The 12,839-nt window shown below is 48.0% G+C and overlaps 1 protein-coding gene across 1 annotated transcript in view; it reads right to left on the minus strand.

The window, feature by feature from the left end:
* IGF2BP2 (insulin like growth factor 2 mRNA binding protein 2) overlaps positions 1-12,839 on the minus strand; it is a gene marked incomplete at its 5' end in the record, with an annotated part of 193,384 nt that overhangs the window by 45,758 nt on the left and 134,787 nt on the right. The window contains 2 exon segments of the mRNA XM_014592544.1: positions 1,708-1,759; positions 2,769-2,817. Coding sequence (XP_014448030.1) covers positions 1,708-1,759; positions 2,769-2,817 — 101 coding nt within the window.

Here is a 12,839-nt window from a genome sequence, read left to right on the forward strand (position 1 = left end):
TGCTGAATCAGGATTCCCCCGTGAAGTAGGACAAAACAATAGCCCAACTGGTCTGCCGTAGCTGAGGGAGCTGGCAAGGGCGGCCCCAGAGCCCCTGTGCCTGGCAGCCAAAAGGGCCCAGGGCCTGGGGTATTTCTTCCTGCATACCACGCCCTGCATTCTTACGTAGCCCTGGCTAGGAACTTTGACAGTGTGTGTCTGAAAGGCCAGCTCGCCTTCTCCATCCAGCTTTGCAATGCCTTCGTGTCCATGCTGAGGGGGTTCGAACCCTTGTGAACCATGTCTGCTTCCTGAGCTCTTTCCCCTCCCCATGGGCAGGGCATACTCGTAAGGGGGGGAACATCTGAACAATGACTGCTTTGGAACTACTGAACCAGGCCGGCCCGTGGTACGATGAAGATGGCTGGATTCCACACGGCTGACCCTGCAACGCGGCCCAGACTCAGAGGCTTCCACTCCAGGCATGTGTGTGGGCGTGACCAAAATCAAAAGGAGGGAATGGTGGAGAAGGGACCATATGACCATCTCTTATCAGGGAAGCTTTCTCACTGTGCCCCTCACTTTCTCTCCAGTGAGTGCATGTACCCTCTGGCAAAATATTTTTTAAAAACGTAATTAATTAAATGGATGCCTAAAACCAGCCTTCATTTGAGAAAACGGGTTCGTCTATGATTTTCCCTAGTGAACCTTCACAGTCCATTAGGATTATTAATGATCCCACTGTCTACATAGCCCTTCCGCAGGTTCCCTCTGGGTGCCACAGCTAATCAGTAATGCAGCGGTGGAAACTACTCTCCCCTTTACACACGTGGAAAACGCGTCAGTGAGACGCAGAGGAGGGGATTCTGCTTCCCAGGCCGAGGCAAAACTCATCTTCGTCACATGTTACCTACAGCCTGTCATATCAGAGCTAGGACTCGACCTTTCCAGGACTCTGGAAGAGCTACACAGGGTATCGGTTTCAGGAACCCTTTTCCCCTCCTCCTAACAGCATAGCTGTTTATGCTTTAGAAGAGAACAATGAGGGCAGCAGAGAGAAAAGTTAAGTACCTTCTGAGTATCTGCAGCACTATTCCAAACTGGTTCTCACACTTGAGTGCACACACCAACCATGCAGGAAGCTTGTGTAAAAGACAGATCGTGGGCAGTAGATGGTGAGGGATCGAGGCGTCTGGATGACTGGTTCAAGGCCCAGACCCAGGGGCTTGAAAGACATGCTGGGCATGTGTGCCCCAAGTCCCAAGAGGAGAATGGAGAAGAAGGGATTGCAGCATGGCCACCCTCCTTGGGAAGTGCTGCCCCCACCCCATTTCTCTCCTGTGAGCTCACATGCCCCTGTAGCAAATTTAAAAACAAACAAACAAAAAATAATCATGAGCATTTCCCCCATGGAGAACTACTCATGGGTCAGTAGGTCCATGGTAAGCTACTGTAGGGTGAAATCCTATTCGTTGAATAGAGAAACTATTACATTACAGCTATCTGACACACTGCTATACACACATGCCCTCCAGGGAGCTTGATTCGAAGCCCTGTCAATTTGCCATTTCTCCTGGAGTAGGTACGGTAGGGAAGGGAAGGGAGACTCCCAGCTCCTGACGAGACAGCAGGAGGGAACATGTAAGGATGACTTTCTTACCCAGCCCGTAAGAAGTAACAGGTCATTTCTCTCTCTAAAACTCAATAAGCTTATTTCCTACTTATTACCTTGTTCCACATTCTCCACCGTCCCATACTGAGCCAAAAGTCCATCCAAGACCTGAAAGAAAGCGTCCATATCAGAATGGGCAGGTAAGATTGTACCAAAAACGGAGCAGTGGCGTTTCCCAGCCAACGGAGGCAGAGCGACAACAGGTACATGGACAATCGAATCCAACTGCTATTTCAGGTCTTCTCATAACACAGAACTGAATAAATACATAGGGCCTTCACGTGCCTGTTGGCTCCTAAATATTCTGCTCTCTACGATGACACAGTAGGCTTTGAGCCTTGGTAGCTGCTAACCACAATCGTCACCATGCCACGACTGCTCCTGGAACAAGGAGGAGCCGAGGAGGAGCACAAGGTTCTCCTCTCCCCAGAAGATGTAGCAGTTCTTCCTCCGGTTTCCCCCAGAGATTTTCTTCTTTTACAAAGTAACGCACTGTGTATGTTTGGCATTTTCCATGATAAAATGTCTTTTTTTTTTTTAAAGCAATGAAAACACTAGACAAAACATTCTGTTTCCTTTCAGGCTACTTTGATTTCTTTTGGGTTGAGGAATAAAACGTAGGGCAATTTGTTTTTAAATAATGCAATCCACTCCCCACATTCTATCTTGTTTTAAGGTAGCAGTTTTATAAGAAACTTTACAACTCTGAAAATGCATCCTAGCTGTTACTCGTCACAACTGATTCAAAATAAAAAAATCTGCTCAAACTAACACTTTCTATTTTGTTGGTTTTCTAATGTTTAAAATTATTTGAAAAGATAAAAGTGTTTTACAGACTCATGAGATAAAACCCACAATCCACGTATATGCATCTTGATTCAAGGTTTGTTTTTGGTGCTTGGGGTGAGGCACTTGAGAAGACAGATGATGGGAGTGAGGAAAGCCAAGTATGTCCCCGACTCAGGGCCGATCTCCCACCTTTAGCTACTGAGAAAGGAAGAGCTAGGACTCAGAGCCTTTGTGCAAAAACTGGAGGACCTTTAAGTTTTAAATATGAAAGGGAACGGAAAAGGGATAAAAGATCTTGGTAACCCAGTAAACGGTAACACGGGCTTACCTCCCACTGCAGGTGAGGAGGGATGTTTCGGATCTGAATCTTCCTGCTCCTGTAAAGACAAACCCACAGACATTAACACTTTCTCCAGCACACAAAGTTCAATAAGAAATAAAAACGGGTTTAAAATCATAATTTGAGTCCATTTCTTGTATTCACTAAGGCATGGGCAAAAGATCCTTACTGTGGACCGTGAGTATGTTTTAAGGTTTCCAGTTACTTGGAAAAAAAAAATAGTAAGTTAAATTCAAGAAACCTTAACAAGCTAAAGAAACTATTTAAATACAGACTTGCCCTTTTGGTTTCCTACCAAAGCTGTTGGAATTTAAACTACCCTACAGAATCATCCCCTTCCTCCTCAAAACACAGGGGCCTGCAACTGACCACATCCCAAAGGGTACCTGGGCTCAGGCACAGAGAGACAAATGGGCTTAAACAAGATCAGGCTTAATTTGCGCCTTATCTAACCATGCAAGATCATATTTAGACAACGTCCTTGTCTAAAACTGCTAAAAAATATTTTCGTTTCTGAATAGGCCATACAGTCACAATTCAAACGTTAAAGGGCCGGCAGGCGGCGCAGTGGTTGAGGTGCTGGTCTCCCACATGGATGATTCCGGTTCAAGTTCCGGCAGCTTGAAACTCACACTGGGTGCGTGTGCACGTGTGCCCAAAATTCCAGAGGAGAGCCGAAGAGAAGGGACTGCAGTGTGGCTGCCCCCATGGGGGTGACTTCTCACTTTGTTTCTCTTTCTGTCTCTCTGGCGAGTACACATGCCCCATAGCGAAAATCTCCCGAAAAACAACAACATTGTGAGATGCTGCAGTGTGAAGAGTCTTCTTCCCACTACCCTTCCCTGCACCAAACACTTGCACGCGTCATTTGGGTATCCTTCAGTTTCTTTCTGCAAATAATGGCTAATATATCTTACTTTCCCCCTCTTCTGACAGAGACGTCTGGTCTTCCACATTTCCTCTGCATCTTGCTTTGTGTCACCTCACAGTAACATCCCGGAGATGTTCCCATACTGGTCGGCAGCATCTCCATTCTGTTTCCTTCTACGTGCACGTCCTGAACCATATTAACCTGTCTTCGAATGATGGACATTTGGGCCTTTCCCTGCCTTTTTATTCAGTCTTTCAATACATCCTCCTGATCTGACAGCTTTGAATAGTTTTTGTTGTTTACGTTTGCTGTGGAGCATGTGTGCTAACCAGAGAGAGAGAGGCAGAGAGAGAAGGTGAGAAATCACTCCCCAGGGATGGGATGACTATGCTGCAACCCCTCCTCCTCCATTCCCCTCTTGGGATCGTGGGCGGACTCACTGGCACCTGCATCCGGCATGTTTTTCAAGCTACCAGGTCCAGGACTCTAAACACGCAATCAGCCATGTGGGGCCTAGCAGCCTTAACCCTAGCGCCATTTGCCCAATAATTTAGATTGTGTCTGTCTTTATTTAAACCTAAGCAGTAAAATTGTGTGTGTGTGTGTGACACACATCAAAAACCTCTTCGATCAATCAATCAATAAGAACAAGAGTAATGAGCGTGGCTCCCCCCACCCCCTCCATTTTAACTGATAGCAGGGTAAGACCTCAAGTCGAACAAAGTCTGTTCTTAAAGCAAACACACAGGCTCTTGCCAGTGCTTTGGGATTCAGGAGCTCCAAGTTTCCCACTCTCATGCTCAAGTAAACTAAGAATCAGGGTGGAAAAGGGCAAGAAGCCCGGCCTCTCACTACCAGGAACAGTGTAAAGTCGCCGTCTGAGTGGGCTGGGGTCTGGCTGCTTCCACTAGGTCGACGCTCTGGTTAACTGGCATACATGGGCTGTCACATTTTAAAGAACTCCAAACAAAATACACTAAATCTCAGAACATCTAACTTAGTCTCTGGTTTCCAAGACCTTCCAATATTTAAACGCCTTTTTTTTTTAAATTAAGGTTTCTGTCACAGGCACGTGCGCTTGCCAGAGAGACAGAGAGAGGGAGGGTGAGAGTCACCTCCTGGGGAGATGTCCGCACCCCCAATCTCCCATTCTCCTCTCCGGACTTTGGGTGCGCACACATGTACCCAGCACGCTTTTCAAGGCACCAGGTCTAAGACTCCAACAGTGGTCGGCCATGTGGGACTCCAGCACCTTCACTACCATGCCGCCTGCTTGCCCCCGGCTTTCCTTTCTCTGGTTTCAATCCTGGCCAATCTTGTGGCTGTCCATTTTGTATTGATATCTGCCTTCTGCCAGGCTCGTCAGACACACCTCGGGCATGCAGTGTGTGGGCACTCAAGGGTGGTCAATGGGCTGTGTGTATATGCAGCCATGGCCGGTCTCCTTCCCTGGGTGCAGGCCCACCAACCTCCACCCTGTTCTGAGCAATAACATCTACAAGAGTAACCAGCCCACCCGCATGGGGGCCAAAAGACACGCAGACTCCTCCACAGAGCACCTGGACACTGCACTGCCCTGGACCCCTGGGTGCCAGTCCGCGCCTCGGCTTCCTCACCAGGCAGAGCGTGAGCAGCATGGCCGCCACGCCTGGGACCTGAACCTGCACTGTCACTGCCTCGGGGTCTTTAATGAACATGTGCCCGACTGCAGGTGCCCAGGGGCAATGGGACGCCCGACTGGGTGGACTTCAGGTAGCCTCGATGTCCACTGTAAGGAATTTCAAGGGCCTGGAAGAAGTTATTTTGTCATGGTTAAAATTCATTGCTTAAAATAACTGGGTACTTTGGGTGTGGTGGTTAAGCAGCTGGATTCTACCGGTCAACACTGCTAGCATCTCAAACACGACGATTTGAAAAACATGCTGGGTAGGGGCCAGCAGTTAGCGTAATGGCTATGTCGCTGGACTCCCACGTAATCGACCAAGGTTCACGTCCCGGACCCGGTGGCTTAAAACTCATGCCGGGCGCGTGTGCATGCATGCCCAAGATCCTGAGAGGAGAATGGAGGAGAAGGGATTGTGGCATGACCATCCCCCCTGGGGGATGATTTCTCACTTTCTGTCTCTATGTCTCTCTCTGTCTGTCTGGCAAGCGCACACGCCCTATAGTGAAAATCTCTCCCAAAAAAAAAAAAAAAAAAGATTAAGTCTAAGAACTCCCCCAGGACATGAGTGCTATTCAGAGGGAGGATGGAGTGAATCTCAGTGAGCCGGAATCCTCCGTGGCCTGGTACATGTCACCTCTGCATTCAAGAACACTAGCTTTGCTGTCTTTGCTGTTTTGTTCCGAAGAGGCCGGGTCTTGATGGCCTCGAGCTCACCATCCTCTTCCCTCAGCCTCCTGGGCACGTCGGCTCTGGGTCCAGGCAGGTGTGAGCCTGGGCCATAAACTGAGCCTCTGTGGGGTTAAACATCCGCGTGCTGGCTCTGAGTTTCTGGAGGTCTAAACAAACAGCTGAATGCATTTCGTAGTCGGTTGGATGAAGATTCCAGTTAACAAAACCAAGCTGTATTTCTGGAGAAAGGACTAGTTACCCGTTTAGGGCTCTCAATTCATTAGCTGTATTTAAGACTAACCAGGGTAGAAACAATATTTACATATAGCAATTTGAGCCCAGGTAAAGAAGACATAAACAGGATGCAACACAGATGACACTCTGTGTATCCGTGCTCGCCTGGGAGGCAGAGTAAGGCAGAGTCACGTGCCTTGAAAAAACCTCCCAAAAAAAAAAAAAAAAAAAAAAGATTAAGTCTAAGAACTCCCCCAGGACATGAGTGCTATTCAGAGGGAGGATGGAGTGAATCTCAGTGAGCCGGAATCCTCCGTGGCCTGGTACATGTCACCTCTGCATTCAAGAACACTAGCTTTGCTGTCTTTGCTGTTTTGTTCCGAAGAGGCCGGGTCTTGATGGCCTCGAGCTCACCATCCTCTTCCCTCAGCCTCCTGGGCACGTCGGCTCTGGGTCCAGGCAGGTGTGAGCCTGGGCCATAAACTGAGCCTCTGTGGGGTTAAACATCCGCGTGCTGGCTCTGAGTTTCTGGAGGTCTAAACAAACAGCTGAATGCATTTCGTAGTCGGTTGGATGAAGATTCCAGTTAACAAAACCAAGCTGTATTTCTGGAGAAAGGACTAGTTACCCGTTTAGGGCTCTCAATTCATTAGCTGTATTTAAGACTAACCAGGGTAGAAACAATATTTACATATAGCAATTTGAGCCCAGGTAAAGAAGACATAAACAGGATGCAACACAGATGACACTCTGTGTATCCGTGCTCGCCTGGGAGGCAGAGTAAGGCAGAGTCACGTGCCCGCTGACACCAACAGGTGTGGCAACTTTCAGCCACTGTCCGTTTTCAAATCATCCTTCTCTGCAGTTTGCCATAAAGCTCTCCAATCTGTCCCTGTCCTTGTCTGCCCCTACTACCTGCATCTTGTCTTTCCCGTTTCTCTCCCTCCTCTGCCGAGCACCGTGCGGAGCACGGCGGGCCGAAAAGCAGCACTCACCGGGGGCATTTGCTGCTGACAGCTGGCCGGCTCTGGCCGGCCTGTCCCCATTCAAGAACACCTGCTCCATGAGAACACGGGTCCTCAAACCAGCCAGTTCCCCTCATTCTAGCGTATGAATGACAAACCAACCCCATTGTACTTCTAAAAAGTAGGACCTATTCCTACCAATTCTAAAGACTTTGATTTACTCGGTATACGCATGATGATGATGAAGGAAAATTAAATTCATCGCTAAATATCAGTAAATTCCAAGAAAGCAGGGAGAGGCAGGAGGGCTGGCCAGCTCACTTGTTCTGCCTTCATTAAGGACCTCTCGGGACCAGCAATTAGCGTAATGGATATGTTGCTGGACTCCGATGTAGTCGACCATGGTTTGAGTCCTGAACCCAGTGGCTTAAACTCATGCTGGGTGTGTGTGCATGCGTGCCCAAGATCCCGAGAGGAGAATGGAGGAGAAGGGATTGCGGTGTGGCCATCCCCCCTGGGGGGGTGATTTCTTGCTTTCTCTCTGTCTCTCTCTGTCTTTCTGGCAAACACACGCGCCCTATAGCAAAAATAAATAAATGAATAAAGGAACTCCCCTCGCCACGTGAATCCAATAGTATTCCCCAACTTAGGCAAAAGAGGACCATTTCACCGCCCTACAGGGGCAGGTGGCAGGAGCAACTTCAACCATCTGGACCCAAATGACTTTTAGTGGAGGTTCACAGACATTTTATCTGATTTTAGAGAATGGGGTGCTCTCTAAGATTAACCAGCCAAAAAGTTTTTCAAACCCGTTTGAACAATTGTTCACTAAGTATCTATTATAAGCCAAGCACTTTTCTTTTTTTCCTTTTCAGAGAGGACTTTTGCGATAGGATGCACGTGCTCGCTGGAGAGACAAAGACAGAGAGACAGAAAGTAAGAAATCACCCCCCAGGGGGGATGGCCACACTGCAACCCCTTCCCCTCTATTCCCCTCTCGGGATCTTGGGCACGCTCACACACACGCATGCACATGCACCTGGTATGAGTTTTAAGCCACTGGGTTCCAGAACTCAAACTGCGGTTGACTACATGGGAGCCCAGTGATGTCACCATTACGCCATCCACTGGTCCCTCAAAGACTTGCTTTAAGTGTTGAGCACAGCATTAAACAAACTAAAATTGCCCTGGTGGCTTACATCTAGAAGTGATAGGAAAATGCCGACCCCAGCGATCCTCAGCACGCTCCACTGGATTTCAGTAAAGCAGAATATATTTTACAGTTTCTTGATCTAATTCCCTCCCTCTTCTAGTTCCTATTTTAGACTTTCCCCTGCTATATGTAACTCACGCATCTTCTAACACCTGTACCTGCACAGTAACCTTATAATGTAACAGTAGCTGGTAAGCAGCACAGAGTCGGTTTCCAAGCATCCCAGGAAAGTGGGAGCTGGGCGGGTACACACATTTAACAGCAGGAGACCTGCACAGCCTCAGGGACACGGGAACCTTTATGGATCCCCAGGGCCTGTACCCTGGCACTTAACCCCTGGAGGTTGCCTCTTCTGCAGGAAGGGGTGCTCTGGAGAATATTTTTAATGTCTAGGATGATGCTGTTTACTTGTTTCAGAGGGAAAAGGAGAAGGAATTTTTAATGCCATTGGAAAAGTTACTTGTCAACATTGTAAAGGGAGCCAAAAAAAAAGTTCCTACATAAAAAAAAATGAAAGCACTTCACAAGATTCAAAGACGAATCAGGGGACACCTTTAATAGCTCATACCGTGCTTTAAAAATTTTTTTAATTTTAAAAAAAGGAAAAACATTCACTCTTACAGCTAATGTTACATGATTAGAATAAAATCCTCTTAAAAAAATTTTGTCAGAGGGTACATGCACTTGATGGAGACAGGGGAGAGAGAGAGAACCCTCCACGGAGAATGGTCATGTTGCTATCCCTTCTCCATTTCTCCCTCCTTTCGGCATTTCTGGGCACGCACAAACACGGTGCCTGGCATACTTCTCAAGCCACCGGATCTGGCACTTGAACCACAAAGTCGGCTATGTGGATTCAGTGCCTTAACCACCACAGCACAGCTGGACCAACATTCCCCCCCTTTTTTTTGAGTTGCCAGGTGTGCATGCTTCCCAGAGAAAGATGGGGAGACAGAGAGAAGACAGGAAGCATCCCCAATGGTACGTGCCCACACCACAGTCCTCCTCTCTGCCTTTTTTTTCCCACTATAGGACACGTGCGCTCGCCAGACAGACAGAGAGAGACATAGAGACAGAAAGCGAGAGATCACCCCCCAGGGGGGATGGTCACGCCGCAATCCCTTCTCCTCCATTCTCCTCTCGGGATCTTGGGCACGCACGCACACGCGCCCAGCGTGAGTTTTAAGCCACCGGGTCTGGGACTTGACTACGTGGGAGTCCAGCAACATAGCCATTACGCTAACTGCTGGTTCCCTCTCTGCCCTTTTGAGAGCTGGGGCATGCACGTAACCTTCCCTGCTTGATTTTCAAGGCTCCTGGTTGGCCATGTGAGATCCAGTCCCTTTACCCATAGGCTACAGGGCTGGCCCCTTGACTTCCTCTTTTTTTTTTTCAAGTGCTAGAGGGTGTGTGCTCTTGGCAGAGAGAAAGAGAGAGAGAAAGCACTGCCCAGTGGGTCGTGGTCACATCACGATTCCTTTCCATCCCACTGGGATCTGGGCACACGTGCATGCCCGGTGTGTTTTCAAGCTGTTGGAGCCAAGATTTGAACTGCAGTCAATCATGTGGGATCTGGCTCCCTTAACCATTAGGCTATGGGCTGGCCTCAATGAAATCCACTTTAAAAATATCTTGAATAGTGAGGCCAACAGATGGCATAGCAGTTATGTCGCTGGGCTCCCGCATGGTCAATCATGGTCAGTCCCAGATCCCGTAGCTTGAAACGCACACTGGGCATGTGTGTGTAAATGCCGAAGATCTGAGAAGAAAATGGAGGAAAAAGGAGTGCGGCATGGCCTTCCCCAATGGGGCATGATTTCTCACTTTCTCCCTGTCTCTGTCTGTCTCTCTCTCCGGCAACTGCACATGCCCTAAGGCAAAAAGTCTCTTAAAAACCAAAAGTTGAATAGCCAACTTTAGAAACTAATGAACCAACTAGGAAAAGATAGTAATACCTTTTCAGTTTTAAAATGATTAAGAATTCTGGGGACCAGCAGGTGGCATGGTGGTTAAGGCGCTGGACACTCCCACGTTGCCGACCAGGGTTCGAGTCCTGAATCTGGTGGCTTGCTTTCTCACTTCCTCTCTCTCTCTCACTCTCACCCTCTGTCTCTCTCTGCTCAAACTAAAATAAACAAATAAAATAATTATAAAAAAATGATTAAGAATTCATCTTAAAACCTTTTAAATCCTGAAATGAGGCAAATTAGCAAGGAGATAATTTGCTTATGCAAATTTGACGTTTTGCACAAAAACATTTGTAAGTCGGGCTGACAGAAAGGCAAGATTCCTGCACCGAATCCTTCCTGAACTCTGCACATCCTATCTTCATCCCTGGACGCTCACATTCCAGGCTACACAGACGGCAGCCGTTCAGGAGGTGTGATGCGAGACCCAGCGTCCTCGACAGGGTTAACGTCCGTCGCTGGCACACAGACTCGGAATTCCTTCCAGCTGCTGATTCACACTATTCCTGAGTTCCCTGTCTTACAAAGACGGTAAACAGAGCATCTGTCTCAGCTGGTTCCTGGGTTTCCATCACTTTCTCTCAAGCCAGCACCATTAGCTGGACAGACCTACAGCAGGACCTGTGGACAGGAAGCTGCAGGCACGAGTCACCCTGTCTCCAGTCTTGGTAAACGTGCCCTGGCTCAGCGGGTGGCCACGGGGGGGAAGTCCCTGCCACCACACCTTCGCATTCCTTTTCCTACCTCTCTCCCCTTTCCACTTCTATTTCCCGACTCCATGCCAGGATGACCGCCTACTTTCAGGACCCGGCTCCTCTTCCTGACTGGAGCCAGGACCGCAGTAACAGGACTGAGGGAATGAAGGCAGTTCCCTGTCAGCCTCCCCTTGGCTATTCTCTGGGTCCTCATTTCCTTGGCATTGTCAGAGGCCCCTGTCATCTCCTCTTGTCTTTTATCAAACCCCAGAAAATGATGCAGAAATACTCCACGAAATGCATGCAGCCTACAAATGTGGGCGCCGGGGCCCCTTTCCAGAGAGTGGTACACTGCCCTCCAACTCCCTTGGCACTGTCATTCTCAGCTTCCATCCTGATGTGACAGGAGAGCCGGTGCCTGGTTTCCTTATGAAAGGTGAATGGATATGACTGTACCTGATGACTCACATCAGGTAATTAATTAGAAGGTATTACCTGCAGCTAGCAGTGAACCATGACAGAACTACTAAAGTTAGTCACCTGTGGATGCAAGCGAAAGACCCAGTTCTGGGCAATTTCAGAAGCTGAGAAGGGCAACTGTGACAGCAACGGCTCATACTTCTCTTTATTTAAGACCACTTTTTGTTGTGCTTATTACTTGAGAGTACTTCTGGTCCTTGGTGGGAAAAGCGAAATTGTTATCCTAGATAGTTGTGCGAAGGCAAATATTTTTATTATTTGCCTACATTTTTATTGTAGTGCATCCATAAGCAAAGCAAAAGTTTGACTTCTTAAAGAATAATGACTTAGGAAAAAAATACAGATTTCAATATATATATCCCTTGGGTTTTCGTCTTTTTCTTTTGTTTTTGCTATAGGGCGCATGCACCCACCAGAAACGGGGGCAGGGTTGGGGGATGAAAAAGCACCTCTCAGAGTTGGGGGCCATGCTGGAATCCCTTCCCTTTTCCTCTGGAGTCCGGCTATGCCCACTGCGTGTTTTCAAGCTGTGGGTCTGGGGCTCAGATGGTGCTGTTGGCCACGTAGGATCCAGCCGTCTTAGCCACTGTGCCCCCCGCTGGACACTTGGATTTTCTAGCCCCACATTCTCCCCACTCGTAATTAAACATTTTGTTGCTACCAAAGGCCACCATGATTTCAACACATCAGACAAGCACGGCAGGACGCATTCAGAGCTGAGAACTGAAGACTAGAGTTCGAATCCCAGCTTTGTCACAGAGAAGTCGGCATGCAGATGTTGTGTCCGTCACTTAACCTATCAGATTAACGCCTCGGACATGAGGCAGTTAGAAGAGGTTCCCTCCAAAGCTAAGTTCTAAGAGTGTGACCTCATTTGGTTATAAGACGAAAGTGTGGCACAGATAAGCAATGGAACAGTAAGTAGGAGCATCCCACGGTAGTACTCCAGGGAACTTCAGGTTAAACACAGATAATGAATGAAAAAGACAACCTCAACACACCTTGCATTTTATTTGGGTCACAATTTTTAACAACCCAGTAAGTAAGTGAGCAACAAAGTCCACAGTATTTCATAACCGAATGGCTTATAAACCACAATGGGTTTGTAACTTACTGTCACAATCCACCCTACAGCTTCAATCTACCCCGTTTCTTCCAGCCTCTCCCCTGCGGCCTACAGCTCTGTTTAGGCTTTCATCGCTGCCAGAGTTCCTGTGTACACTCTCTAGTGTCATGGAAGGTTATGTCATGAAATTTATTACGAATAGAGGGTTCTGCACGCCTAAGTAAGAGCTTGCC

The sequence above is a fragment of the Tupaia chinensis genome, unplaced genomic scaffold (genome assembly GCF_000334495.1).
Source record: "Tupaia chinensis unplaced genomic scaffold, TupChi_1.0 Scaffold000708_1, whole genome shotgun sequence".
NCBI classification, from domain to species: Eukaryota; Metazoa; Chordata; class Mammalia; order Scandentia; family Tupaiidae; genus Tupaia; species Tupaia belangeri.